General features: G+C 47.5%; 6 protein-coding genes across 6 annotated transcripts; 2 read left to right on the top strand and 4 right to left on the bottom strand.

The window, feature by feature from the left end:
- Positions 1 to 1037: 1037 nt before the first annotated feature.
- On the bottom strand, positions 1038 to 1245 carry B0J16DRAFT_393228 (uncharacterized protein; the record flags this gene model as incomplete). Its single annotated transcript, XM_046132047.1, has 1 exon — positions 1038 to 1245. A coding segment is annotated over exon 1 (199 nt), but the record flags the coding sequence as incomplete, so codon positions are not given.
- Positions 1246 to 9406: 8161 nt separating this feature from the next.
- Positions 9407 to 9790, bottom strand: B0J16DRAFT_257988 (uncharacterized protein; the record flags this gene model as incomplete). The annotated part of the gene is made up of 1 exon (XM_046123161.1): positions 9407 to 9790. The coding sequence occupies one exon, from the start codon at positions 9788 to 9790 to the stop codon at positions 9407 to 9409; it is 384 nt and encodes a 127-aa protein (XP_045990732.1).
- Positions 9791 to 12229: 2439 nt separating this feature from the next.
- On the bottom strand, positions 12230 to 13188 carry B0J16DRAFT_257426 (uncharacterized protein; the record flags this gene model as incomplete). Its single annotated transcript, XM_046123147.1, has 2 exons — positions 12230 to 12921; positions 12987 to 13188. Coding segments are annotated over 2 exons (894 nt in total), but the record flags the coding sequence as incomplete, so codon positions are not given.
- Positions 13189 to 15313: 2125 nt separating this feature from the next.
- B0J16DRAFT_48468 (uncharacterized protein) lies at positions 15314 to 16064 on the top strand. Its single transcript, XM_046133926.1, has one exon. The coding sequence runs from the start codon at positions 15622 to 15624 to the stop codon at positions 16012 to 16014; it is 393 nt and encodes a 130-aa protein (XP_045990730.1). The 5' UTR covers positions 15314 to 15621; the 3' UTR covers positions 16015 to 16064.
- Positions 16065 to 17094, bottom strand: B0J16DRAFT_48464 (kinase-like domain-containing protein). Its single transcript, XM_046133925.1, has one exon. The coding sequence runs from the start codon at positions 16995 to 16997 to the stop codon at positions 16116 to 16118; it is 882 nt and encodes a 293-aa protein (XP_045990729.1). The 5' UTR covers positions 16998 to 17094; the 3' UTR covers positions 16065 to 16115.
- Positions 17095 to 19170: 2076 nt separating this feature from the next.
- On the top strand, positions 19171 to 20215 carry B0J16DRAFT_48447 (ATP/GTP-binding protein). The gene is made up of 3 exons (XM_046133924.1): positions 19171 to 19356; positions 19411 to 19480; positions 19548 to 20215. Exons 1-3 carry the CDS (start codon positions 19318 to 19320, stop codon positions 20033 to 20035), a joined length of 597 nt encoding a protein of 198 aa, XP_045990728.1. The 5' UTR covers positions 19171 to 19317; the 3' UTR covers positions 20036 to 20215.
- The last annotated feature ends 3782 nt before the right edge of the window (positions 20216 to 23997 follow it).

The raw sequence follows: 23997 nt of genomic DNA, 5'->3' as shown, positions 1-23997 counted from the left end.
CATCTCTTCTCAGCTTCTCTACAGCATCATATATCTCCCGAATATGCCCTTGGCCTGATTGCTGGCGGGGATTACCTATAGCTTGTGCCACTGATCTATTACTCGTTAAGATCACAATAACTCGATATTTGATCTCTGGCAGACAGCCGAGGCCATGAGCAATCGCTGCTAGTTCGGCTGTGTAGGGGTTGTGTTCTTCCCTCGTACCCAGGGTGACCGAAAAGGTTTCGCTGATCTTGCCGGCTCTTGCCGCGGATATGGGGATTCTGATAGTTCCTCCCATGCCGACCAGATCATTCCGCGCAGAGCTGCTTGTCGCTATCCTGACCGCCCATCCTGCTTTGGCTAGCTCTTTGCTCTTGTCCTCAGACCTGCGTATATCGATATCCACCGAAATTCTGGCCCTTATATCGATATCCAGATAAGTGGGAGAAATTATCTGGATATCGATATATCCAGGTAGATATCCATACAGCCACATAGCCACTTTAGCAAGGTTGATATCCAGATAAACCACATATAATTCTTGTAGGCTAGAAGAAAGAACAAGAAAGTACCCTAATCTAGAAAGTCCTCTGCCTCTGTTTCAACGCTAAATTCAACAGCAGCGCTGGAAATAACGCCCCTGCCACCGTGAGACTTGGGTACAATGATACCCTCGCGCATCCAGTTGCCCACACACTCAACCTTCGCCAGGTTCTCGCAGGTCATGCTCTCTCTATCCCATGATAGCGTACGCCGCGCCGATGAGAAGTGAGACTCAACATCAGATGATTCAGGAGGGATTGAGAGGATATCAATTGCCATGCGGGATAGCCGCGGATATGCTTTCCTTTGATCTCGATGTAGCCACCACTGGAGAGGAGAGCCAGTTATTCGGGTCGGTGGTGCATCAATAAAGGTTTCGAAGTCATCGGCGTCGTCTAAGATAGGACCAGTAACAGCAATATCGCTCAACAACTCATCCAGCTCGTTGTGCTGCCTCCCAGAGGAAGAGGACACATCTAGAGGCACCCGCAAGGATTCTGGGATTGGCGCGGCATTATATTCATCTAGCCAAATTTGCTGGGCCGCAGCAATAGCAGGCGCGTGCCAGGATTCTTGCCAATTCCGCTCAATGTATTTTCTTCGTTTCGAGGGATCGAGAAGGAGTGCGGCGGCATATACAGGTATCTGGTCTGATAAGGTGTAGTACTTATTAAGTACAAACCAGCCCATATCGATGCAGTGTACCATGTGGGGATCATGGTTTTCCTTTGAACTATAAAGCTCCTAAATAAGACAATTAGTTAGCCAATCAATTAGATAAAAGAAAAAACATCGCCACCGACCTTATACTTCTCGTACTGTCGCAATAAAACATCCATTATCGAGAGTGATTGGGAGAGTGTAGATCGCGCCCCTTCGGCCAACAACGTAGCTGAGGCAAACGGCTGTAGGAAACGATGCGTCCGTTCAATAAACTCCCACTCTGAAGCTAGCAGGATATCATCTTGAAGCTCTCTATCATAGTCAATTAGGAACTGTTTTACACGGGATTGATAACGCAGAAAATTATCCAACAATCGATACCATGAATTCCAGCGTGTAGCATTATCTATACCTAGTCGGAGCTTTATTTCATCGTCCCATATAGCCGTATAAAGCGTAGATTTACGTATCCAGACCGCGATGTTATGTACTTTCCGTAGGGGCGCGATATACTGCCATCCAGTGAAGTTCTCAAGTATACGATTGCCTCTTCGCGAAGCTCTTCTTCTCTGATGGGCTTCATCTGTTCTTGTTGTCTGTCCGGCGTCGTGTAAGGTGTCATAGAACTGTGCAAACAACTGATCGTTTGAGGTATCATCGGTGGCATCAAGAGCGGCGATTAGTGCCTCTTTCGAAGACGCGAGAAGAAATGCTTGGAGGGATAGGTTAATAATGTGGGCGACGCAGCGGATACGGTGCTTAGAGGGATCAAACGTCAACTAGCAACCGATTAATCCTAATCCAGAGATAAGGGAAGGGCTATCGTACCCCATAGTCGTCTCGTAACCGCCGTGAGAGATAAGACAAGCAGGTATCATTTGAAGTGGCATTATCCCCTACATGGTAGCCCACTTTAGAAGCAATGCCGTACTTTGCCAGTGTATCGATAATTAGAGATGCCTGGGTTTCACCACTATGGCTATAGCGACATTCTGGCATCACTAGCAGTGCCCTTCGTGGCTGATAATCCTGATCAACCCATCGCGCAGAGATGGCGAGTATCCCATGGCGATGGGGCGATGTCCAGAGATCAGAGAGGATATGGATCTTTGAGATGGAAGCTTCAAGAGTTGCCATGAGCTGAGAAGAATATAACTCATATGTGGCATCAATTAGTCGCATTAGAGCACTTCGGTTGGTCACTAAAAGGTCCTCTATAGCAGGATTAGCTGCTAGCATCATCCCTTGCATCTCATCCCAGTTAATTGCTGAGAAGGCAAGCCGGCGGCGTGTGATTAGGCTGATTATTGCATCTAAATACCGATCGCGGTCGAACATACGGCGGAGAGACACATCCGAGTAACGAGAGGGAAAGAAAGCATCAATCCGAGGGCGTGTGGCTTCCCTTTCATCATCTAGAACATCAGAACTGCCCCCAATGAGCGTGCGATCGAGGGAAGAGATAATATCGGCATGGCACCGCCGGGCGTGATGCCATGCGTTGTCCCGCTTCCGATTCGCCCAGGGCTTATCGACAGGGCAATGGAGACATCGATACATCACCATACCCCTGGATTTGCGCTTACGTGACCCGCCGGTGGTGTTCTGGGTGTCCTCATCAGGATACGTTGCTTTGAAGAAGAGGAAAAAGTCCAGAGACGTCCCAGTAATGGGCTGGTCCGAAATCGAGGGCGTAGAGGCGGCGGTGGTCTGAGATGATGCCATGGTCGATAAATCACCTGGATAAGCTAATTGTGCTAGAATACCTAGGGCCGTTTGAACGAGTACTGACATGGTGGTGCTGATGTTGAAATTGAGAGAAGTTGTCAGACAATTGGCTCCACAGGGATCATTGATGGCACCAGTCAATTGATGAGAGTTATCTAAAGAACAAAAGAAATCGAACAGCCATGTGTTCGGGAACAGCTATTTGAGCTCATGTTAGGATTATGCGACAGGCCAGACGTGAAACCGGATACGCGACCCCAAGGTACGCCCCGTGTTTCATATCCAGTCGCACGAACCTAGTGGTGATATGCGACAGAAGCCTTTTCATCATCTAATCAATTGATAAGATCTTTTCAGCCAATCAGAGAGCGGTATTTAGGTGGATATCAATCTGGATATCAATTTAAGAGGCAGAGAGTTACCATGCGATACCCCTCCACCGATAAGACCCCTCTACCGATAAGCAAAAAAAAAGTTTCCCTATACAAAATGCATTTTTTCAACCTGATGAGGAAAACTTAACAAAAATAGCAAAAATACACTTATTTCCAGTATTCAGGTTAGAATTCAATATATTTTAATATTTTCTTGGCCTTTAAGCCTCACGGCCTGTATGAGTGCGTGCAGCGAGTAACTCTTCCGCCTCCGAGTTTGAGCTTTCTTCCTCTTCCATCCCTTCCACCTCAATCACAGCCTCAACAGCCCTTGCCTCTTAAATTGCTTGATTCGGCTCGGAAATAGTTTCACCAGCTACTAAAGCATCGGCTAATGTCATGAACTCCTTGTTAGGATTAGGTATGGCCTCTATGTTCTTGCCTCTACTCAACCGGCCGACTTCCTCCTCTATATGGGCGATTCATGCAGTTATTAAGGCTGTCTTTAGAGTTCCCCGCGATAAGCTAACTTGGAGGCATTCAAAGCTCTATTTTATAGTGGTTGGAGACCATTATAGTAATGAACTGCTAGGTAACAATGATATACGTCGTTAAAAAAGCAGGTATCGATCTACTGATCCTGGATTTTGAGTCAGCGACATTTATACTTCAGAACAGGCAGATGCTCATAGATACATGGCTTCTACAGTCATCTAATATAATAAGCCTGGAATTAGACTCATCTTCTGGCCGGATTTGAGGCAGATAGACCTCTTTGAGCCACTCAACTGCGGTATGGTTGTCTGTCGAGCCGTTGTCAGATGTGATGTAATACTAGTCGGCTATCTTCTTCAACTCGTTGATAAACTATTGTTGCTGAAGTCCTTCGTGTTAAAATATAATCCCAGGTTCCAGAAGACGGCTATCTGCAGTCACAGCTTCAATAAAGTTAGTCCAAACGCGGGACTGAGAGCCTTTGAGCACGGCCTTCTTCTTCGGATCGCTGCTGCCGATAACTAAGGAATCCAAGCCTAGATTCTGGAATGGATTATTGAATTTTATTATAAAGACGTTAAATACCCACCAAATCCCGCTATGGTACCACCCTCGTCAATATTAACTGTGTTCTCAGGCTTGATCTGGCTATACTCGCGCTCCTGGATATCGAAGTGCTAATTAATAGCCATTGGGGTAAAAGAATTAAATCCTGAGGCCTCCTGGCGTTTCCCTATCTTCATGTTGATAACTGGATGACATTTTATGAACCTGGCTATCTAATGCGCACTGATAGCCCTTTCCTGGGCCTCGCTGTCTTAAGAGCGCAGCGACGGTGGCGCGAACTTGGCTATGAGAAGGAGCATAGCCCAAGGCATCTTGCCTAAGTATCCAGGTAACTAATCTGGATTCCTGAGACTTGGGTAATAGTTGGGCAGGATGGGTGACCTCAGACTTTGATGGTATGCCTCTTCATCAGCCCGACAGAGTCGGCTGAGGGATGTCATGCTTCTGGGCGGCTTGGTTATGGAAGAGGCCGTTATCTTTGGTAACTAATATTTCTTTAATAATTCCATCCTCTGTATAAGACACTCGAGACATTTTCAAGGCGATTATGGAAGGCTGGTGTAGATAAAGATCCTATAAGTTTTAGGGAGGACTGTTCATGGAGGGGGCATTGACAGAAATTTTATATTAGTGCTATGCGACCAAACCGCCTATATAATATGGAAAAAAATAGCATAATGCAAACCAGCATGAAACTTTCAATAAGACACATCTAGTTTTATGTAAATAAGTTCAATTTTGGCCAAGCATCGTACAAGTGAAATTGAGCATTTTGTATGGGGAAACTTTTTTTTCGCTTATCGGTGGAGGGGTATCGCATGGTATATCGATATCGATATATATCAATATCGATATATCCAGATAGCACAGTTGATATCGATATATCATATCCAAATACGCAGGTCTGGTGGGGAGGTTCTCGACGTCCTACACACCCTTGGCGTGAGTCCAGAAAAGATTGGCTATTTCACGCTCGACAATGCTGAAAACAACGATACTGCCATGGAGGTCATTGGTGCTGAGCTTGGGTTCGATGGCCGACTACGTCGAGGACGCTGTATTGGCCACATAATTAACTTGTCAGCCAAGGCGCTCTTATTTGGAAAAAACGCCGACGCGTTCGAGCAGCAATTATCAGGCGCAGAAGCGTTATCTGATACTGAATACGCTCGATGGCGCAAAAAGGGACCAGTTGGCAAGTTACACAACATCGTAGTTGATGTGCGTCTTAGCAATCGGCTGATTTACTTATTTAAGGAGTTCCAGAGGGTGAGTGGTTTTACTAAATCCTATTCGTCTCCTACTAATTCGGTATATCTAACAGGACGAAATTGATCGCGCCGCCACCCTTAAACTCCGATCCAAGAAACCACTTAAGCTAATTATCGATAACGACACGCGTTGGCTGTCACAACTCTACATGATCCGCAGGGCTCTACGGTTGAAAACCTCTATCAAACTCCTAGTGATCAAGTATAAGGCGCAATGGGAGGACGAAAATAGGTCTAAAAAGACTGGTCAAGTAACACAAGCCAAGTTGGCGAAAAAACCACGCATTCTCCGAGACGAGAATCAGCTAACGGACAAAGACTGGGAGGTTCTTTACCATTTGGAGGCTATTCTGACTGTTTTTGAGACCGTGGTAAAGACGCTTGAGGGTGATGGACATATCCGCAGGCGTAAGCAAGGCTGGACTGGCTCATATGGCAATATCTGGGACGTGGTGCTTGGCTATGAGTTGCTGCTTAACACACTGGAAGAATATAAGCAGCTTGCTGCTGACTTTCCTGATCCAGAGCACTTCCGCATTGGAATCAACCTTGCTTGGGATAAGCTGGATGAATATTATCGGCGGCTGGACGAGACGCCCATCTACTATACGGCTATGGCACTCCATCCAGCTTATCGTTGGGACTGGTTTGATGAAACGTGTGCTCATAAGCCTAGTTGGGTTGAAAAGGCAAAAGAGATGGTTGCCGACGTCTGGCTGTCCGATTACGCTCATCTCGAAGTTAGAACCAGCAGCAGCAGAGGCGATGACGAGCCACCGGCAAAAAGACCTCGGTTTTTCAACCCCTTTGAGAAGAACAGTCGTGCGCCGAACTCACTACCAGCCCACGCAGCAGCTATTGTTGGTGACGAGTACCAAGCGTGGCAGACGGATCGTGACGCCAGCGACGGCAACGTTCGTGATCCAATTGGTTACTGGATCACTAAGCAAAGCAGATATCCTCGGTTATCTAGCATGGCCTTGGACTTCCTGACGATTCAGCCGATGTCAGCCGAGTGTGAGAGGTTATTTTCAGCTGCTGGCAAGATGGTCTCGGGGTTGCGTACGAACCTGGATGCTGAGATCATCGCCATATGTCAGGTCTTACGCTCTTGGTACCGTGCTGGCCTTATCAAGGATCTGGATCCATTGCTTAAGTCACACCTTGAAAGTAAGTATGATGCCGGTTGTGGGACTCTAAGCGACGGCGAGCTGGCGCTTGCTGAGACAAAATGGCTATTGGAGGGCGAGGATAGCGCCAGCGAGGTTGACGATTCATCACAGCAGCAACAGGCTGAAGAGTTAGTGTCAACGTCTGAAAGTGAGGCTGAATAGGCACCCACGAGGTTGTGAATAGCCTCAGAATTCCACTTATAAATCCACTTATAAATCCACGTGTGTACATCCATTCCACTCCGGTCGAATATGTGTTACATCCACTATGTAATTGCCTAAAAAATCGTACATCCACTCACTTTGGTCCAAAGTGGAGACAGCGCTGCCCTCAAATCAAACAAATCAAATCCGGGGTCATATTTGAGATATTTGATAACTCTCAAGACTGGATTTGTTGTTTGAAATATTTATTCAAATATTTCAAATCTGACTCTATGCTTCCATGCTAACATCTCCAATCTCCCATTGGACCTCGTCCCCCCCCCCCAACACCTATTGTCGCCCCTAGCTTCACAGCACCATGTCTGACCCAGTTCTTAAGGCATTGTAACTTCTCCAGCGTTTCCGTCGTCATCGAAAGCCTCTGTGTCGTCAGCGTTAACTTGGCTAGGCTGAACGACCTCCCGCAATCAGTCGCCATCGCCGGTATCGCGAGTATATCGAGAGCCAATTGGCTGATCATCGGGAATTGTCCCTGATGAGCCATCCACCACTCAATTGGGTCCTCAGTCTCTTGCGGCTCTAGCCGTAGATACCGCTCAAGCTCACTTCCCATCACCGTGGTCTTCGCCGTCCTGCTTTTGATCCATTGCTCGAATACGCTAGCTTCCGTTGTCTTCCTTAGTACGCTTAAGGATGTTGATGTGTCTATGATCATCTTCTGCCGCTCATCCACCGGCCGGTTGCAGCGGTATCAACGGTCCAAGTAGTCAGACAGTCCAATCTTAGCATCCCTCACCCACACAAGCTGCTCTTCCGATGCCCAGTTCACCTCTAGATAGTTCATGTCAAGTGATGGGTGGAGGACGATGGATGCAGCGAACAACGGTGAGTCTCCAAGCTTGGTGTAGTACTCGTTTAGTTTCTGCCAGGCAGTCATGATAGACAGTCTTAAATAGTGTCGGTGATCCTTTCCCATGTCATCGATTCCTAATGATCCTGACGGCTTGCCTGATCCATCATCGCATTGTCTCGAGCCACGATCTGACGAGGGGCCTTGCCTGGACTTTCGCGGATGGATATCCGTCTCGCAATCCCTAAATCGAGCAGGAAGCTGCCGGTTACGGTCTGGTCGCCCACGAGCCAGCTCGGCCTGCGAGTTGGTGTCCTGTCCCCCTGCCTCGTCTGGAACGGCATGATGGAACAGCTTCCGATCCTCTAGGTGCTCCAACAAGTATTCCATGCCCGTCATCACCTCCCAGAGCCGTCCATTACCTCCCTCGCTGCCCCAGCCCTGCGTTCTCATAGTCTGCAGATAGAATGGCTCAAGAATATGTTTGATTTCCGCCAGAAGTCTCCAGTCATCTGCTTTCAGCATGTCGGCCTCGGGTAGTCATTTCTCCACTTCCGGGTGGACTAAGAATGCTCTGATGTCTCCCTGCTTGATGAGCGCTCTGGAGATCATGAGGTAAGTGGAGTTCCATCTCGTATCGTTATTCATTACGACCTCTAGCTCCGCCGTTGACTCACTCGCCAGGAGATATTCTTGTGCTTCGTCATTCTCGCATGAGATCCTTTTAAAAAGCTCACACCTCTGAGGGGAAGATCTGATGAACTTGATAACGTTATGGATCTTTCCCACCGGCCCTTTCTTTCTCCAGTGTCGTAGGTCATCCTCACGCCGGCCGAGAAGGTCAAATACCTGCAATTCGGCCTCGAAAGCCTCGAAATCTTCGCCGTAGAGAAAGGCGCGAGCAACTAGGTTCAGGATATGTCAATAGCAGCGCACACGTCTGGCTCGAACGTCCGCCGCACTCATCTCTGCGTCGAGATCTCCGTAGAAGTTCATGAGACAGCTGTTGTTTGAAGATGCGTTGTCCGAGATCACTGTTCCGACTCGATCCTCTATCTTCCATTCACGCACGATTTGCCCGACCGTCACCGCAAGATTTTCTCCGCTATGACACCCGAGCTGGCGACGGAGTGCCAATAGGCGCGACTGGTGCTTGCCCTGGCGGTCAAGAAAATGAGCTGTGACTGCCATGACAGCATGCCGATTAGGCGATGTCCACAGGTCGAACCCCAGATGGATTTTAGTAAGGGCATCTGAGAGCTCCTGCTTGATCTCATCTTTCTTAGACTTGTACATGTCACCCAGCAAACGGCCCATCGATTGCCGGCTCCATGGTATCTGGTCAGATAGGTGAGGGTCAAGCTGCCAAGCGAGCTGCTGAAAGAATGTATCGCTGAAGAAGGAAAAAGGAACATTGGTGTTAATCAGAAGTCCCAGGCTCAATTCTCGGATCGTCTTGACTCTGGCGCGCGGTACAGTACTGTACTGCAAGCGTCGTCGCTTAGGCCGTTCAGATTCATCGGTTGACAGATCTGGATCAGCTGCTTGACTGCTCTCGAAAATCCTGTGAGACCTGGCGTTGGTTAATAGTGCTCAAGCTCGCGACGTCACATTCACATTCACATACTTGCGGAGATTGTCCGCTGCCGAACTCGTAGCAGCAGCGGCGAAGAACTCAGGCTGACCCTTCGCGTCGCACAGGCGACAGGCCCAGTAAGGACTCAGCGGACTGTCATTAGTGTCAATCTCAACAAGAAAAAGTCCATGGCGCTTGATCCAGCTCTTCCGACCCTTTGAGCCCTTCCGGGACAAGGACTCTCCCAAAACATATCGTTTGTTCCTCCACACTGCTCGCGGAAGATCTGCAACTGTAGGGTGGTCCGGTAATGCCGACTGCGTCGTCAGCTCGAATTGACTCGCCAAATTCCTTGGTGGTCGGAGAAAAGAAAAGGCAGAGGGTGGAGGCGAAGGAAGCATGATGTCGTCGGATTCCATCGGGTTAGGCGTCGACTCGTGGGAGGAATGGTACGCGTTGAAAGGTAAACAAACTAGCACTAACGCGACTTGATGTCGCTAGGGCGGGATGTAAAAGTTAAGGAGCTACTTTCTCCCCCACCAGCCTGACAGTGGTATTAGGGTAGCTCACTAATGGAGGGCTTGATGGGTGACTTTGATTGGCTGGGGTTGCTCACCAGCCAGGTTCCGGGTAAGCTGTGAAAGCGTGGTCGACGGTTTAGCAGCATGGAGGCTAGATGGCATGTTGTGTATCAAGTCTATCAAATGTTATTTCAAATCGAGGATCTCGTATTTGTTTGATTGAAATAAAATTTTGGCATATTTGATTGATTTGTTTGGCAATTTGTTTGATTGGATTTGACTTGGGGGCTGCGCTGTCGTGACCGCCCGAAACAATGTTACAACTGCCAACTGATCACGAACCACAAAGCCTACCAATGCGACAGACCACAAGTCTGTGGCAGATGCGCGCAAGAAGGCCATCACCACAGTGCATGCACAGGAATAATCCCGAAATGTATCCCATGCGGCAGCCCCCACAAGTCATACAGCAGAAACTGTCGGATGCTCTATCTATCGCAGCATAAATAGCACGTTCCGACTGTTTTAACTGAATGTCAGAAAGCAAGGGCCAGTATACGATAGTTTGATAAACGATAAGGACATTCAGGATGCAACCGTATTAGCCATCTAAGAACCCTAGGCGCAGAGGATCCAGGGTAAACTGTTAACGATACCCATGGGGCACCACAAATGGGTCAAGATGGTACCTACGATAGAAAGGGAAGGTAGATGGGTAGTTCGGAGTAGATCAAGATCTTTGTTGGATTACATTGAATGATTGTAAGGTGCTGTGGTTGCCTGTGGATTTCCGGCCGGCGTCTTTAGCATCCTCCATCATCTCGAGATTGACAGTTATACTTGGCTCCGTGAGTGGAAAAGTTATCATTATTCGCATGTCTGATAATCAACCGCTTTGGAATTGAGTTCATGTTTCTAGAAGAATCTCAGTATGATAGTAGAAACCGCCATCCCATCCTCTTGTGATGTACCTTTCAAGCTCACCACGTTCAATTTAGATCGTCAGCCAGCCTCCTGGAAGTCACCCTCTGCACTGGATTGCAGAGCGCCGACTAGGTCAAGATTAGTCCCTCATGTACCAAGGACTGCTTGTAATTTAGTAAACTACACACTTTCTTTCCGTCTGCCAATCCTCTGTCGTCATTACTTTCATGAAATTACATTCTTTTTATCTGTGCGCGTTGGTTAATGTTCGAACGCCCCACCACCTCTACCCTTGTCAGGGGCTCAATGGCAATGAACCATGAAGGCAACCCTTAGGGTGGTCTCTCCTCATCCTAAACCACCTAGTTCGCTCTGAGAGTGTCAGGTTCACTTTCTCACTTATTTCATCGTGCCGAATCGTTAACGGGCCTGATGCAGCGAATGCGAGAGAGCATAGTACATAGGCGACTTCGCCGCGGGAGTGTTTACTAATCTTGATTCTTTAAGGTACCTTTACTAGAGAATTGAACGTATAAGATAGAAACAGAAGCACATAGTCCCGGCCTTGACGATGGCAGAATGGAGCGTCGAAGTGATAGTAATCTTGTGGAAGATGAGGAACTGCCAAGGGCCTGTGAGTTCAGGTGCATCTGTCTTCCAGCGAGTACCCTCGAACTTGTTCTCGAGTAACTAATTCGATTACATCTCAGTATCCATTCTTGCCTGCTATCCAAAGTCAGTTTGAATCCATTTGCAATGATACGGTAATACCGAACGGAAGGAAGAAGACGGAGTCATTGCCACAAAAACTGCATAACGCCAGGAAAAGGCTGTTGCAGGGCCTAGCAAATAAGCTGGTATCTTAACATAAGGCACATACAGTCGTCAGTTAGTATACAAGGCCCAAGAGAATTGTGACAACGAGGTAAGAGCGGCTGATGAAATGCTGGAAGAAGCCAAATCCTTGTACGGAAACCGTTGGCAGGCGTTAAAGAGAACGCAAACATTGATCAAAGTCCTATAACAGCGTATCAAAGCCTATAAGAAAGAGATTGAGAAGGCAAGATTTGAGACCTTTCGGCTGACATCTAGTATGATAAGAAGAAGTATATACTTTATAAGAAAAAGATGACAGTCTCATAAATTATATCTTAACACGGATCAACAGGGATCGATCACCCTATCGCACCGCACCTGTTAATGGTTTCATCAGAGTCTCTCTATCTTGGCATCTCTACGCTCCCTTTCCCCTTCTTTTCTTCCCGCCTATTCATTCTTATTGCCAAAATCCAGCCATATAACCGTCTAATGTATACCTGACGAATTCTCATATGCACTTTATACTGGATAGCTAAGTTACGCTTTTAAATTCTAAGAAATGTGCTTTCTATAGTGCTATAGAGCAGTATAAATATTATATGGATGACACACGTTAAATAAAGAAGCCAAGGGTTGCCTGCTAACATAATAGGAAATGGCTAAGCAGTCTATCGTAGGCATACCGAGTTTCATTACTAGGTCACTTAAGCCTTTGGCAGGATAACCCTCATGCAACCAATGGTTACGGATAAAGTCTCCACCACATGCCTTGCCCCCAATGCCTGGACCGCCATTCCCGTCCATAAATAGCATCGCATGTAACCCACCTGTTGAACTATAATTATACCAGACATAACTAGAGAGAGCTGCTCGCTCATCGGCCGAGTCTGTGGCGCTGGGCTTACACTTTTTAGATTCTCTGTCGATATGACAGTTCTCCCAGTCGTTTAGGAGGCCTTGTGTTCCATTGCTCTGCCGAGCGATAAGGAAGCCTGAATTCTGTGTGACCTGATCATCGACGTGGCGGTTTCGTGGTGGGTCTAGGTCATTAGTCATAAAGATAAGAGTGTTATTTGTGACATTCCATAGTTTCATAATCCACTCGAAGGGCATTTGAGGGTACATAAATATGGCGTCAGCATTAAGAAAAACGACGATTTCGTGATCCTTGAGTGCCTCTCTGATCATCGGAACCTTGGTCCAGGCCTCATGGCGGTAAGGATAGCCAGGAGCTCGGATGAACCGATAGTCATATCCGTGAATGACAACTGAAGAAGACAGTAGAAGTTAGTTGTTCCCTTCTTTTGGCAGGCGTATTGAAAGGAGAAGTTACTGTAAAGATAGTGATTCGTCATTCCAGCAGTCCTTCCCATTGTTTCGTTTTTCAGGGACGTCTCATTTGGGAGAGCACCAGGATCCGTACCTAGCCGGATATCAACATCCAGAATGAGCAACTTGTTGTGCAAGGACTGCGACCAGTGCTGATTGTCTCCATGGGTCTCGAAGTGATATCCTTCTCTCGTCAAGAACAAGGTTCCGATCAACTACACCAACTGCCCTTTCGGCTCAGAGCAGTGTAAGTGTAAGTTAGGTAAGCAACCGTCTGATGTAACTAACGTGCATGATAAGCGAGTGCTCCAGACAAGCGAGTGCTCCACCAATCTACACTTAAAGACTCAAAAAGAGAAATAAAAACACCACAACCTATCTAATCAATTAAAATTAATTGCTATACTATTCCCTATTAACCTCAATTGACCCTTGACAGGTCCTTGCAGTATACCCGGTCTTTCCGCAAATACTACATTACCGAGGCTTTGATCCTTGTGACTTTCCTTGACCACCTCTTGAGGATTCAGCTGTCACCTGCGCATTAATATCTATCTAATCAAGTGCTTGTGATGCTTCCGTTATAGTTAAAGCCCCTTCTTTCTGTACCGTAGCCCTTCTTCCCCTCCGGCACCGCCCTACTGTCTTATTCTGCTGTTCAAGTTGTTGATTCCTTTTATATAGTAAGGCCATCTTATCTATAAGATTAGTTGTTGACTTCTCAAAATACTTAACGGCTTAAATCATTGACTCAGGGGAGCTGCTTTTATGATTTAAGATCCTTCCTTGCAGATGTTTAGAATGCAATTGGGCCTCTACTACTGTCTTTGGGGTCCTTGAAGTCCAAGTGGTCAATGGTATTATAACCTCAACGGGAGGCGTTGGAGTCCGTAGCTGTACATTAAGCTTTAAGATGACATTTTCTGGGTCAAAGGGAGCAAGCCTAGCTCCCCTAAAACCTCCCTTGATATTGCTTTCTATAATAGCAGCTTGGTGGGCGGTATAGAAGGCAGGAAAGAACTTGGTCTTAGTAATATGGGTTATAAAGCATCTGATCAGATACTCTATTTCTCGACCATAGGCCTTTTTCAGCAGCCCAAAGCACCCTACATCAAGAGGCTGAAGCAGATGAGAGGCATGAGCAGGCATACAGAGCGTAATAATCTTATTCTCCTTGCAATATCCTTCAAATTCGACGGAGTAGTGACTTTCATGACCATCAAGGATCAAGAGTCAATAGCGACTGTTCGTCCGTTTAGCTGTAGCCCGATCAAAGTGCTTTAGCCACTTAAGACCCAGGTTATTATTAGTCTATCCATTTTCGCTTAATGCAATAACCTAATCGCCGGGGAGGTCGCATTCTTCGTACCAATTAGCAAGGTAATCTTTGCCTGCACCAATAATAAACGGCGGGATTAATTGACCTTCGGCATTGATCCCCTTGATCACAGTAATCCATTTGCGATTTCTAGGCTGTACTTTTTTTGGTAACCCTTGCCTGTGGGAGCCTGTAACGACTAATCCGGGCTCAATTATGCCTATCATAAAGCCGGTCTCATCAAAGTTCCAGATATTATCTAATTAGATACTGTATTTTGCAATTGTATTCTCTATAAGCCTAAACCAGCCACGAATAATAGTCAGATCTTCGAATTTAGCTCTCTAATAGTTATATCTGCGAAATCGACGTGTCTTTAGCTCTGGTTGTCGCTTGACGAAGTTATGAGCCCATCGCTTGCCGACAGGTGGCGCGCCGCGGTTAGCACGTAAAGTATTCGCGATATCTTCCACATATGATAGTCGCGAGGGAAATCCTCGCAAATCTAGGTCAAGGAGGTATTAGACTATCGTATCCTCTTCCTGATCAGAAAATAACCGTGACTTTGTGAGAGTTTCACGCTTTGAAAGAATGCCTTGCCGGCGGCGACTTAAGGCAAAGCGGTCAACATGATACATAGCTGCGGCCTTTCTAAGACTTAATTTTGGATCATTCTGGAGGGCCTGAAGGGCAAGAATAATCTTAGGTTCATTTGAAGACTGGCATATTGGGTTGTTGAGAAATATCTGATTGAAAAGTGATAGTGTAGGTTGAGGGATTTTTGGAGCACTCGCTTATCACGCACGTTATATTTATTGAGTTTGATAAGCTGTCTCATTTGGCGCGCGGTAATAACATTGGGGCCGAGATCTCGAATGAGCGCATTGGCGCGCGCCAGCGAAATGCAAGTTGAGACCCGAGATTAAGCGCGTCCTATGCTACCATTCTGACATAGATTTCTATATTCATCTCCTGTAGTTAATGATAAATAGAGGCAGGATGCCAACTAAGTTGTCAATGTCAAACTTGCCAACTGCCTTTTAATTGAAACTTTATCTTTACTGATTCTTTTTTATATATGTTAACCCGCTAATCGGGCTTGTTGATAAAAAAGTACCTGACCTGCTTTCAAATTCTCAAGATGGGTGGCAATAAAAACCGATTGTATATTGCCTTGTACCCCAGTGGAGTCGTCAACAACGAAGAGCGAAGGTAATTACTACCGCTACTGTTTACCCAGCTCAAGCTAAATTCTCGCTATAGGTATCATTGGGGTTTTCTTATCGGACCGAAGAGCGAAAAAGGTGCCGAAATCCCTGGTATGCGCTACCATGTCAAGAATCACCCTATTCGCAGCTGGATATATGAGGAGATACCTCTGTCCAATGTGCGGAGTACCAACAATCTCCTCGCTCGTATTGTCATTGCCAAGATCGAAGACGAAAATCGGCTGGTCGAACTTATTCGGAACACACCCGTTGTCCAAAACGACCCTAACTGGCGTTGCCGAACTTGGGTCGCCCAAGCTTTGTCCCGGATAGCTCAAGACGGCATGGCTACTGGGACCGCGGAACTGAATTGGGAAAAGATCGAGGCGGTTGCTCGCGAATACGTCGCGAGTAAGACCGCAGCTGGAAGATATCTCAATGCTGCGGACATGGCGTTGCCGAAGCCGACATATGATATGCTCCAAGGGAAGGAGGTGGTACCTTAGCTAGCAGGATCCGTTTCTGGTTGATATTTGTTTCTGTTTCGTTCGTGCATCTGGTAGGATTGTATTTCGGACGGGGCATTAGAACTGTATTTGGCAAAACTTCAAATATCTCCCCACCATCTTTGGCGTGTCTTCTCCATTTCAAGCTCGGCAGGGTAGGGATCAAGAAACTGAGCAATAAAACCTTGCCATGCTTGCCGAGTATGGTTCCCACACCATGCAGAAGTGTATTCCCAGTAACAAGGGTACCAACCCGCAAACTCCCAATCAATGATACCAACGACATAACCATCGCGAACCAAAATGTTGAAGGGATTTAGATCTCCATGAGTAAACACCGGCGGTGGCCACGGACCGTCCTGTTTACTCACCATTTCTTTTATTTCCTTCCATTCTTGATCATGCATATGGTCCGGCTGTTCTTCTGGCCTGAGATCTTCACGTAACCATCGATGGAAATCTTGGACACTCTTGAACGGCCCGAATCTAGGTCTTGACCGTGGTATGCGGGAGTCGCGCAACGAATCGCCTCGACAGCTTTCTACTCCTGTGCCAGGAGGTGGCCGAAGAGCCCTCAGTTCCTGGAACATTTGCCGAAGCTGCGCGAAAATGTTGTTCAGGTCGGCATCGGACAATGTTGGCCAGGCTTCTGCGAGGGAATTTCCTTGAATGCGCTCCATAACGATAAAGGCTCGATTCTTGTGGATGAACGAACAGTGGACAGTCGGGACAGGGATGGAAGTATTGGCGGCGACGAAACTCATAGTTGCTGCTTCGGTGAGATGGACAAATGGCCCCGTCTTGACGATGCGGTGTTTGGAAATGGGAATACAAGGCCCATTGTGTTCGTACAAGCGCGCGGTAGTTTTGAGAGCGATACAAGTCAGCAGGCGACGAAGTAGCGTATTTTTTATGGCCAAGGAGCCTGTACCGTCGTGTTGAGTGGCCGTTCCGTCGTCTGGAGGAACGTAAGGTGTTGACATGCTGGAAGCTAGCTAAGCGAAATCGCTGGATTAACGGAGTTAGAGGCGCTGCTTTATGTATAGCACGTGGCCATCAGCTTATTTAGATGAGAGCGCGCCGTGGACACTGATACATGGGTCGTTCAAGAAGTGACGAATAATCTGTTTATGCAGGATTAAAGTTATTGCGCGCCGGTGCTGCTGATTAAGGATTGTTCAATACTCTCCAGAAGCTTTGTTCGACATCCTTTTTATCCGTGCACGCTGATTGGTTTCGAATCCTCCACCGTCTCTGCCCTTATCAGGGGATCAATGGCAACAAACCATCAAGGCAAACCTCGGGGGTAGTCTTTCCTCATCCTGAATCTTCAGGTTCACTCCGAGAGTGTCGAATTTATTGGCTCAATTATAGATATTCACTTCGTCATGCTGAAAAATGTGGTTATAGAATTATTAAGCTATCTTTAACTCTTCATTGACTACGATATACATGCTCTCATCTGCTGTCGAAAGGAATATCAATTTGCCCTCTCGATTGCGGACAACCGTGTCGAAACCCATCTTTGCGACAAACACTACATTCCAGAGAATGCGAGAAATGGACTTACGAAGGCCCTAGTAACTAATGACCAAATCAACTCTAGTAGAGTTGATTTTATTGACCCACTTTAAACTGCGTAGGGTTGAATATTGCCAGGGCGTAGAGTTAATTTTACATTATTTCACATACAAGAAGGGTAGTACTGATCAGAACAGGGGTTTACTATAGAACGTGACGCGTCCTGTCACGTAAAGTGCTATCAAGTATCATATACCGCTGAATGGTGTCATTAGTTGATCGAAGTTTCATCTTTGTTCAGACTATACTATCAATAACTGAGTCATTATGACGATTACTATTACGTCTTCTAATTTGCAATCCGAACCATGTAGGGCAATGAGAGAGATGGGGTTCCCAGTCGTCATGCCAGCGGATTCTACAGCGGCAGAGAGAGAAAAGCTAAGAGTGAAGGCAAAGGCGAAGACGAAGACGACGATGATAGCGATGAGGGTGAGGGAGAGGAGATGAGGTATGACTAGCCTGTAGCACGGTGCACTCATCAAGTGGTATTTCGGTTCATCACTGCTTCGATGAAAACTCACGTTGGCGGAAACACATACGAACCCGCTACTATGCTTTTGCGGGAACTGGTCGTTGCAAGCAATGCATTCTCTCGTTTGAGATTCCTTACGCGACGATACCTAAGTCGATGATTTAGGTCGACCCGACATTGAGTCTAGCAAGCCACCGAGGTTCGATGATCTCAAGATATCAATAAAACCATCCTCTACGTCATCCATTGCCTCTTCTTCTTTGATTTCCACCGCGACTGGCCTCGGTCCTGGGCTCGGATCATCCGAAAGCATGAGAGCATACTCATAATCTCTCGCAGCTTGTTCCGCCAACTGAGCTTCTCTGATGACCTAAGTATCAGAGTCAACAGTCCTTGCAATGCTGAGGGCCAAGATATGGTCAGAAATCTGAGCTGTCATTGCAAAATGCCGTGACAATAACGTTGAAAACCTCTCGCAGCTACCCTATCACGGCGTCGACTATAAGTCTGTAGAGGGTCGTTGTAATGAAACCCGTTTCCGAATTTGTTCGTATAATGCACCAAGACTTTTGTCTTCATATGGTAGCTTGACTACTCTATTTGCTCTTTTCCTTTACTACATCTCTATGGATTCATTCACTTTCGCTGAAAGTGGACGTTTCGTATTATCATTGGCTAATAATCCCTGTATCAACCCCGCATTCAACTTCCACCTGAAAAAGGGTTCTCACGAGAGGTGCTCGGAGCAAAATTTAAGCCAAAGTGGTGATCTCGGTATTTCATTGGTCGACTTTGCTTTTTTTTATTTAATGAAAAGTTTCGACTTTAAGCTATTCGAATCACCTCAACGAGTCGACGCGTGTACGACGTGTATCCTAGCCACCTAGGGTTAGGATAGGGTTAGTATTAACTACCTAAAGCTAGTCTGCCCGGTTGCTTTGCTCTAAAATACAGTATAGGTTAAGTAAAGAGATATAAGAGATAAAAGATATATAAAAGATAGGAAAGAAAAAGAAAAAGGAGGTATATAGCTAGAGATCTAGTTACTAATGCTGTCATCGACTGTAGTAGAGTCTGTTTATCTGCCCCACTTCGCAAGGGTCATGTGAACCTTGATGCCGTGACTCACTAGGCTTACGCCGTACTCCGAATAACAAACACAAGCTGTCATTCCTTCTAAAGGCTTCAAAAACTCGAAAACCTACCATATGCCTGGAAGGACTTTATGAGATCCAACATAAACCACAATGGAAGCATCAATCGGCTCTCAAACCTCGTTGGAACAGGTTAGTTACGCGGCTGAAGGTATTATTGCCTTCGTGGAACTTACATCCTTTTAGATCTTGGCTCATCTTGGCCAACCAAGGCAGGATGAACGTCCTGTGGTGGTGATGACTTGTGGCATTGCTGGTAAGCTGATCTCGAACTATACTTGGTAGTACTGTTGAAGGATATCTTGGCTCACTGGACTGTACAGGTGCAGGAAAGTCTACCCTCGCTAAAGCTATCGTTGCCCGACTACCAAATTTCACAAGACTTTCGAACGATCAACTCATATATGAGTCCCACGGCCTCTATAAAATAGACTACCCCGCAGACAAGTACTTCGTTTACCAGGAGGAAGCAAGTGAAAAGCTCATCGCACAACTTGAACGATTGTTACAGGAAAAATCACATGATGCAGTGCTCGACCTATCTTTCTACAACAAGGAGTATCGGGACGAGTACAAGGAGATCATAGAACGTAATGGCGGCCGTTGGGTGTTGGTCTACCTTGATGTTGATCGAGAACTCCTCTGGACACGAATCCGGAAGCGACGAGCTGAAAGGGACGCGTTAGACCTACAAGACCCGGCTAGAAATGGTGACTCGGCGTTCGATATCGATGATGCAACTTTTAATATGTATTTGGATGGGTTTGAGCCTCCGCAAGGAGAGGGAGAGATTGTTATCAAAGTTCGCTGATCTCCAGTTATGAAGGATTGGTTGGTTGGTTGGTTGGTTGTATTCCTACTCGGTTTCAGCCGCTTTTTAACAGCAGCCATGCCCGGCTAGTGGGGTTTGGCCGACAGCCGAGACGCACCGAGTTATTCATCCGTGCCGCCCCACTTCGCCAGACATCAAACGATATTTGGCCAGCTGTCTCCAAACTTCCCACTTTCTCCTCCTTCCTAACTTCTATCTACGTCGGCCGACCAGCTTCCATAGATCGTGGTTTGAGATACTATTGTACATGTGTGTTTTGCCTCCAGCGAGGCGGACTGTCCGCCTCGTGTGCGGGTCCTTTCTACCTACAGTCTCCCCCCAGTGCTCAGCTTTGTCTGGTCAGGAACTGATCCTGAATTGCCCAAGGATCTGGGTTTGCTCCATAAATTTGACGACTTTTGCTGCTACTTTGCGCTCGCTCAGCAGTGTTCGAAGATTTTGACGTCCTGGACATTGTCCTAGTTCCAGGTTTCGGAGTGCAGAGTGCTTCCTGCACTGGAGCAGAATGTGAGCCACTGTCTGTCGCCCTTCTCTGCAGTCGCATCCCGGATCCGTGAACCCTGGTACTCTTTGTCTGAAGAGGAAGTCATTCATCCCGATCTTCTCGGTGCGAAGTTGAGTGTATATGGCGCTCTGCCTCTTGGCGAAGTGCTTGTGTGGCTGTAGTACTCTCGGTGTTGGTTCTGGTGTGTGCCGGAAGGTTGCCCTACCCCTAGTTTCCTGATGCCATTGGGCTTGCCATCTCCTGTTGACAACTCTGCGCGACCACATCTTCAGTGTGGCTTTCAATGAGCGTAATATTGGAGGCTGCTGTGCCCTTGGACCTGGTGGTCCTCTCTGTCTCCATCCCCTGGCTTCCTTGGCTGCTCGATCGGCAGCTTCGTTACCGTATATCCCCTTGTGAGCTGGAATCCATCGAACCTCGACTGTTAAGCCTTGCGCCCGCAGTGTCTGTATCCTCTGTGTGATGTCTTGGAGAAGGTAAGATCCTGATTTACCCCTTGGCCTCGCCACCGACCTAATGGCTGCTTGGTTGTCTGTATAGATCATGACTTTCGTTCTGACATTGCCTTGGTCTCGATCTTGTTGAGCGATCTGTAGAGCTAAGGAGACCCCCTGAAGCTCACCGGCGTATACTGTCGATACAGTGTCTTCACCCCTATAGGCGCTCTTGGCTTGATTGGTGGTGGTACATACTGCTGCTGAACCCACGTGACCGTTGATACGACTTCCATCCGTGTATATGTGTATGGCGTCAGGCTCCTTTTCGATACTGTGCTGGTGCCTTGACCGTGCTTTCTCGGCATTTTCCTCGATGAACGTCTTCGGGCCTATCCACCATGGGGCGACGACGTACGGGGTAATTACCTCTAGTTCCTTGAGACTGAATCCTTGTTCTTCTTGTATGGCCTTCTGTATCGCTCTGCGTGGGCTCATTCTGGTGTTCCGCTCTCGTATGCAGTTTGCGCGGCGTTGTTGTTCCTGTTCCCCAAGGGTTTCTGTCCCGAGGGTGATTCTTCCTAGACACTCGACGTTGTGTTTCCAGATCTGGTGCTCAACGGGAAGGAGATAGGTCTCGACATCCAGGGCTGGAATTGATGTGGCTTTGAAGGCACCAGAAATTGCTCTGGCCGCTCGCGCCTGTAGACGTTGTATGCTCCAATGTCTTGTGGGTGTACGGCGTGTTCCGTGTTTTCCAGTTGGCGTTCGACCATGCGGAGCACGCGTACATGATCTGTGGCAGCACAGCACCCCGATAGATGTTTCTCATGTCTTGGAACGTAAGGCCCCAGGTCGAGCTTCCCAGGCTATGGAGAGCTGAGATCGTCCTTGTCGCCTTCCGCTGTACCTCACCTAAATGGGGTTTCCATTGTAGTGCCGAGACCAGGATGAGCCCCAGATACTTGCAAGTCTGCTTTGCGGGGATCTCACCCCATGTTGTGTGTAGCGGATGCTGTGTGTCTATTCTCGTCCGTGCTCTAGTGAAGTGTATCAGCTGGAATTTACTAGGCGAAAAGACTGACGCGTGGGTTTTCGTCCATTGCTCTGCTCTTTGGAGTGCCCGTTGGAGCTTAGTGCAGGTTTCTATCGTTGAGCCTCCCCATGTTAAGATAGCTACGTCGTCGATGAATCCAGTCGCAGTGGTTTCCTCTTCCAAGTCACATTTCTCGACAAGGTCTGCGTTGTAGAAGATGTAGAGAATGGGTGAGAGGGGCGAGCCTTGTACTGTGCCTGTTGAGACTTTGTGTCGTTCTGTTTTGAATCCATCGATCGAGATTCTAGTGTATCGGTCTTGAAGAAGGCTGGCGATCCACCTGACCGTCTTCTCATCAATCCTTCTCTTCCTTAGGTTGTGTAGGAGCCGCTTGTGTGATACGTTATCAAAAGCGCCAGAGACATCAAGCAGGAGCAGGCTCGCCACTTGCCCTTGTCCTCTGTTCCAAGCTTCGTAGATCTTGTCGATGATGTGGTGTATTGCATGCTCGGTAGATCTCAGCTTTCGACCTCCCATGTGTGTTGAAGGGAGCAGGTTGTGTATCTCTGCCACGTAACTTAACCGATCTGCTATAATGGCATCCATGATCTTGCCTATAGTGTTTAACAATCCTATCGGCCGGTATGACGCAGGGATGGTGTGGTTATCTTTTCCTTGCTTCTTTAGCACCACCGTCGTTGACTCCCTAAAGTGTTGGGGACAGTATCCCAGATTGAGGCATTGGTTGTATATCACCGTTAAGTGAGGCTTAATCCATGTCGCCGCCAGCTGAAGTGCCTTGTTCAGGATACCATCAGGGCCAGGAGCTTTGAATGGAGAGGCTTCTTGTATCGCTCGCTCTACTTCTTGTTCTGTAATGGGTGGCATCGCTATTCGATCCGGATATGTTGAGCCTTCGATATCGCCAAGATCAGCTTCCCGTGGGGCGGGAAAGAAGGCCTCTCTGAAGATTTCCGCCTTCTCTGCTGGGTCTGAGACCATCTGAAGAGTGTCTGGGTTCTGTATCGTGGGTATCACTTCTGGTGCCTGCGTGTTCCTGTTCCTGGCCCACTTGGCTAACTTCCAGAGGGCTTCTGGTGACTTTGACGCCTTCTCCACGTTCTCTCGATGCGCTCTTCTAAGCGCTTTCTTGATCACCCTTCCTTTGTTATTCCTGGCCGCTCGGTATGCTTCCCATGTTTCGTCCGTGTGGTAGAGGCTGTATATTCGTCTGAGACGCTTGGTCTCCGTCAACGCCCTTGTGCATTCTTCGTCCCACCCCCGTTTAGACTTGGGCGACCATATCCGTTGTGGTACGGCTTCATCTATCGCATTCTGCAAAGCTGTAACTAACTCTCCCACGTATCGGTCGAGCGCACCTCGAGTTCTGGGTCTTCGTCGTGGCGGCAAGTGATTTACTATCGCAGACTTGAGTCTCTTCTCGTCTACCGTTTTCCAGTTTCTGCTGGGCTCTCGGCTGAGCTCTTTGACTGAGATGTCAAGAGAAGTAACAATCGGCAGGTGGTCCGAATCGTGGTCGAGGCTGCGAACAACCTCGCTCCTGATGATCCGGTCCGCCAAGCCAAGGGTCACCAAGCAGAGGTCGATAGTTGCCTGTCTACTGCCTTCTTCGTACGTGATGGTGCCTGGCGCTAGAGTGCTTGTGAGGTCAAAATCTTCTATGAGCTCTACAAGGTCCTCCGCTTCAGCCTCCGTTCTGGGACCATCCGGGCCTCCCCACATCTCATGATGTAGATTGAAGTCCCCTACAACTATCTGTTCTCTTTGCTGAGCTGAAAGGAGGATTCTCCGTAGATGAGGTAGTACGCTCTGCCTGTTTTCTGCTTTCTGGTCGGGATTGTAAATGTTATGCAGTTTGATTTCCCCGGTATCGTTCCCTTGTCCTAGGGCGAGGGTTACCGTGCAAATACACTGGTTGTATGATTCAAATTTCCATTTGGAGTGA

The sequence above is a fragment of the Fusarium flagelliforme genome (assembly GCF_020744385.1).
Source record: "Fusarium flagelliforme strain FIESC 12 MPI-CAGE-AA-0113 chromosome Unknown B0J16scaffold_1, whole genome shotgun sequence".
Taxonomy (NCBI): Eukaryota; Fungi; Ascomycota; class Sordariomycetes; order Hypocreales; family Nectriaceae; genus Fusarium; species Fusarium flagelliforme.
Note: the sequence above shows the minus strand (reverse complement) of the source record. Positions and strands in the feature narration are given on the sequence as shown.

What these genes read in the sequence shown, in the direction of transcription:
- B0J16DRAFT_48447 (XM_046133924.1), top strand. Translation starts at nt 19,318, where the DNA reads ATGGAAGCATCAATCGGCTCTCAAACCTCGTTGGAACAG. An exon ending in CTCAAACCTCGTTGGAACAG is followed by an intron (nt 19,357 to 19,410) that starts GTTAGTTACGCG and finishes ACATCCTTTTAG; the next exon opens with ATCTTGGCTCATCTTGGCCA. An exon ending in GATGACTTGTGGCATTGCTG is followed by an intron (nt 19,481 to 19,547) that starts GTAAGCTGATCT and finishes TGGACTGTACAG; the next exon opens with GTGCAGGAAAGTCTACCCTC.
- B0J16DRAFT_48468 (XM_046133926.1), top strand. Translation starts at nt 15,622, where the DNA reads ATGCGCTACCATGTCAAGAATCACCCTATTCGCAGCTGGATATATGAG.
- B0J16DRAFT_48464 (XM_046133925.1), bottom strand. Translation starts at nt 16,997, where the DNA reads ATGTCAACACCTTACGTTCCTCCAGACGACGGAACGGCCACTCAACAC.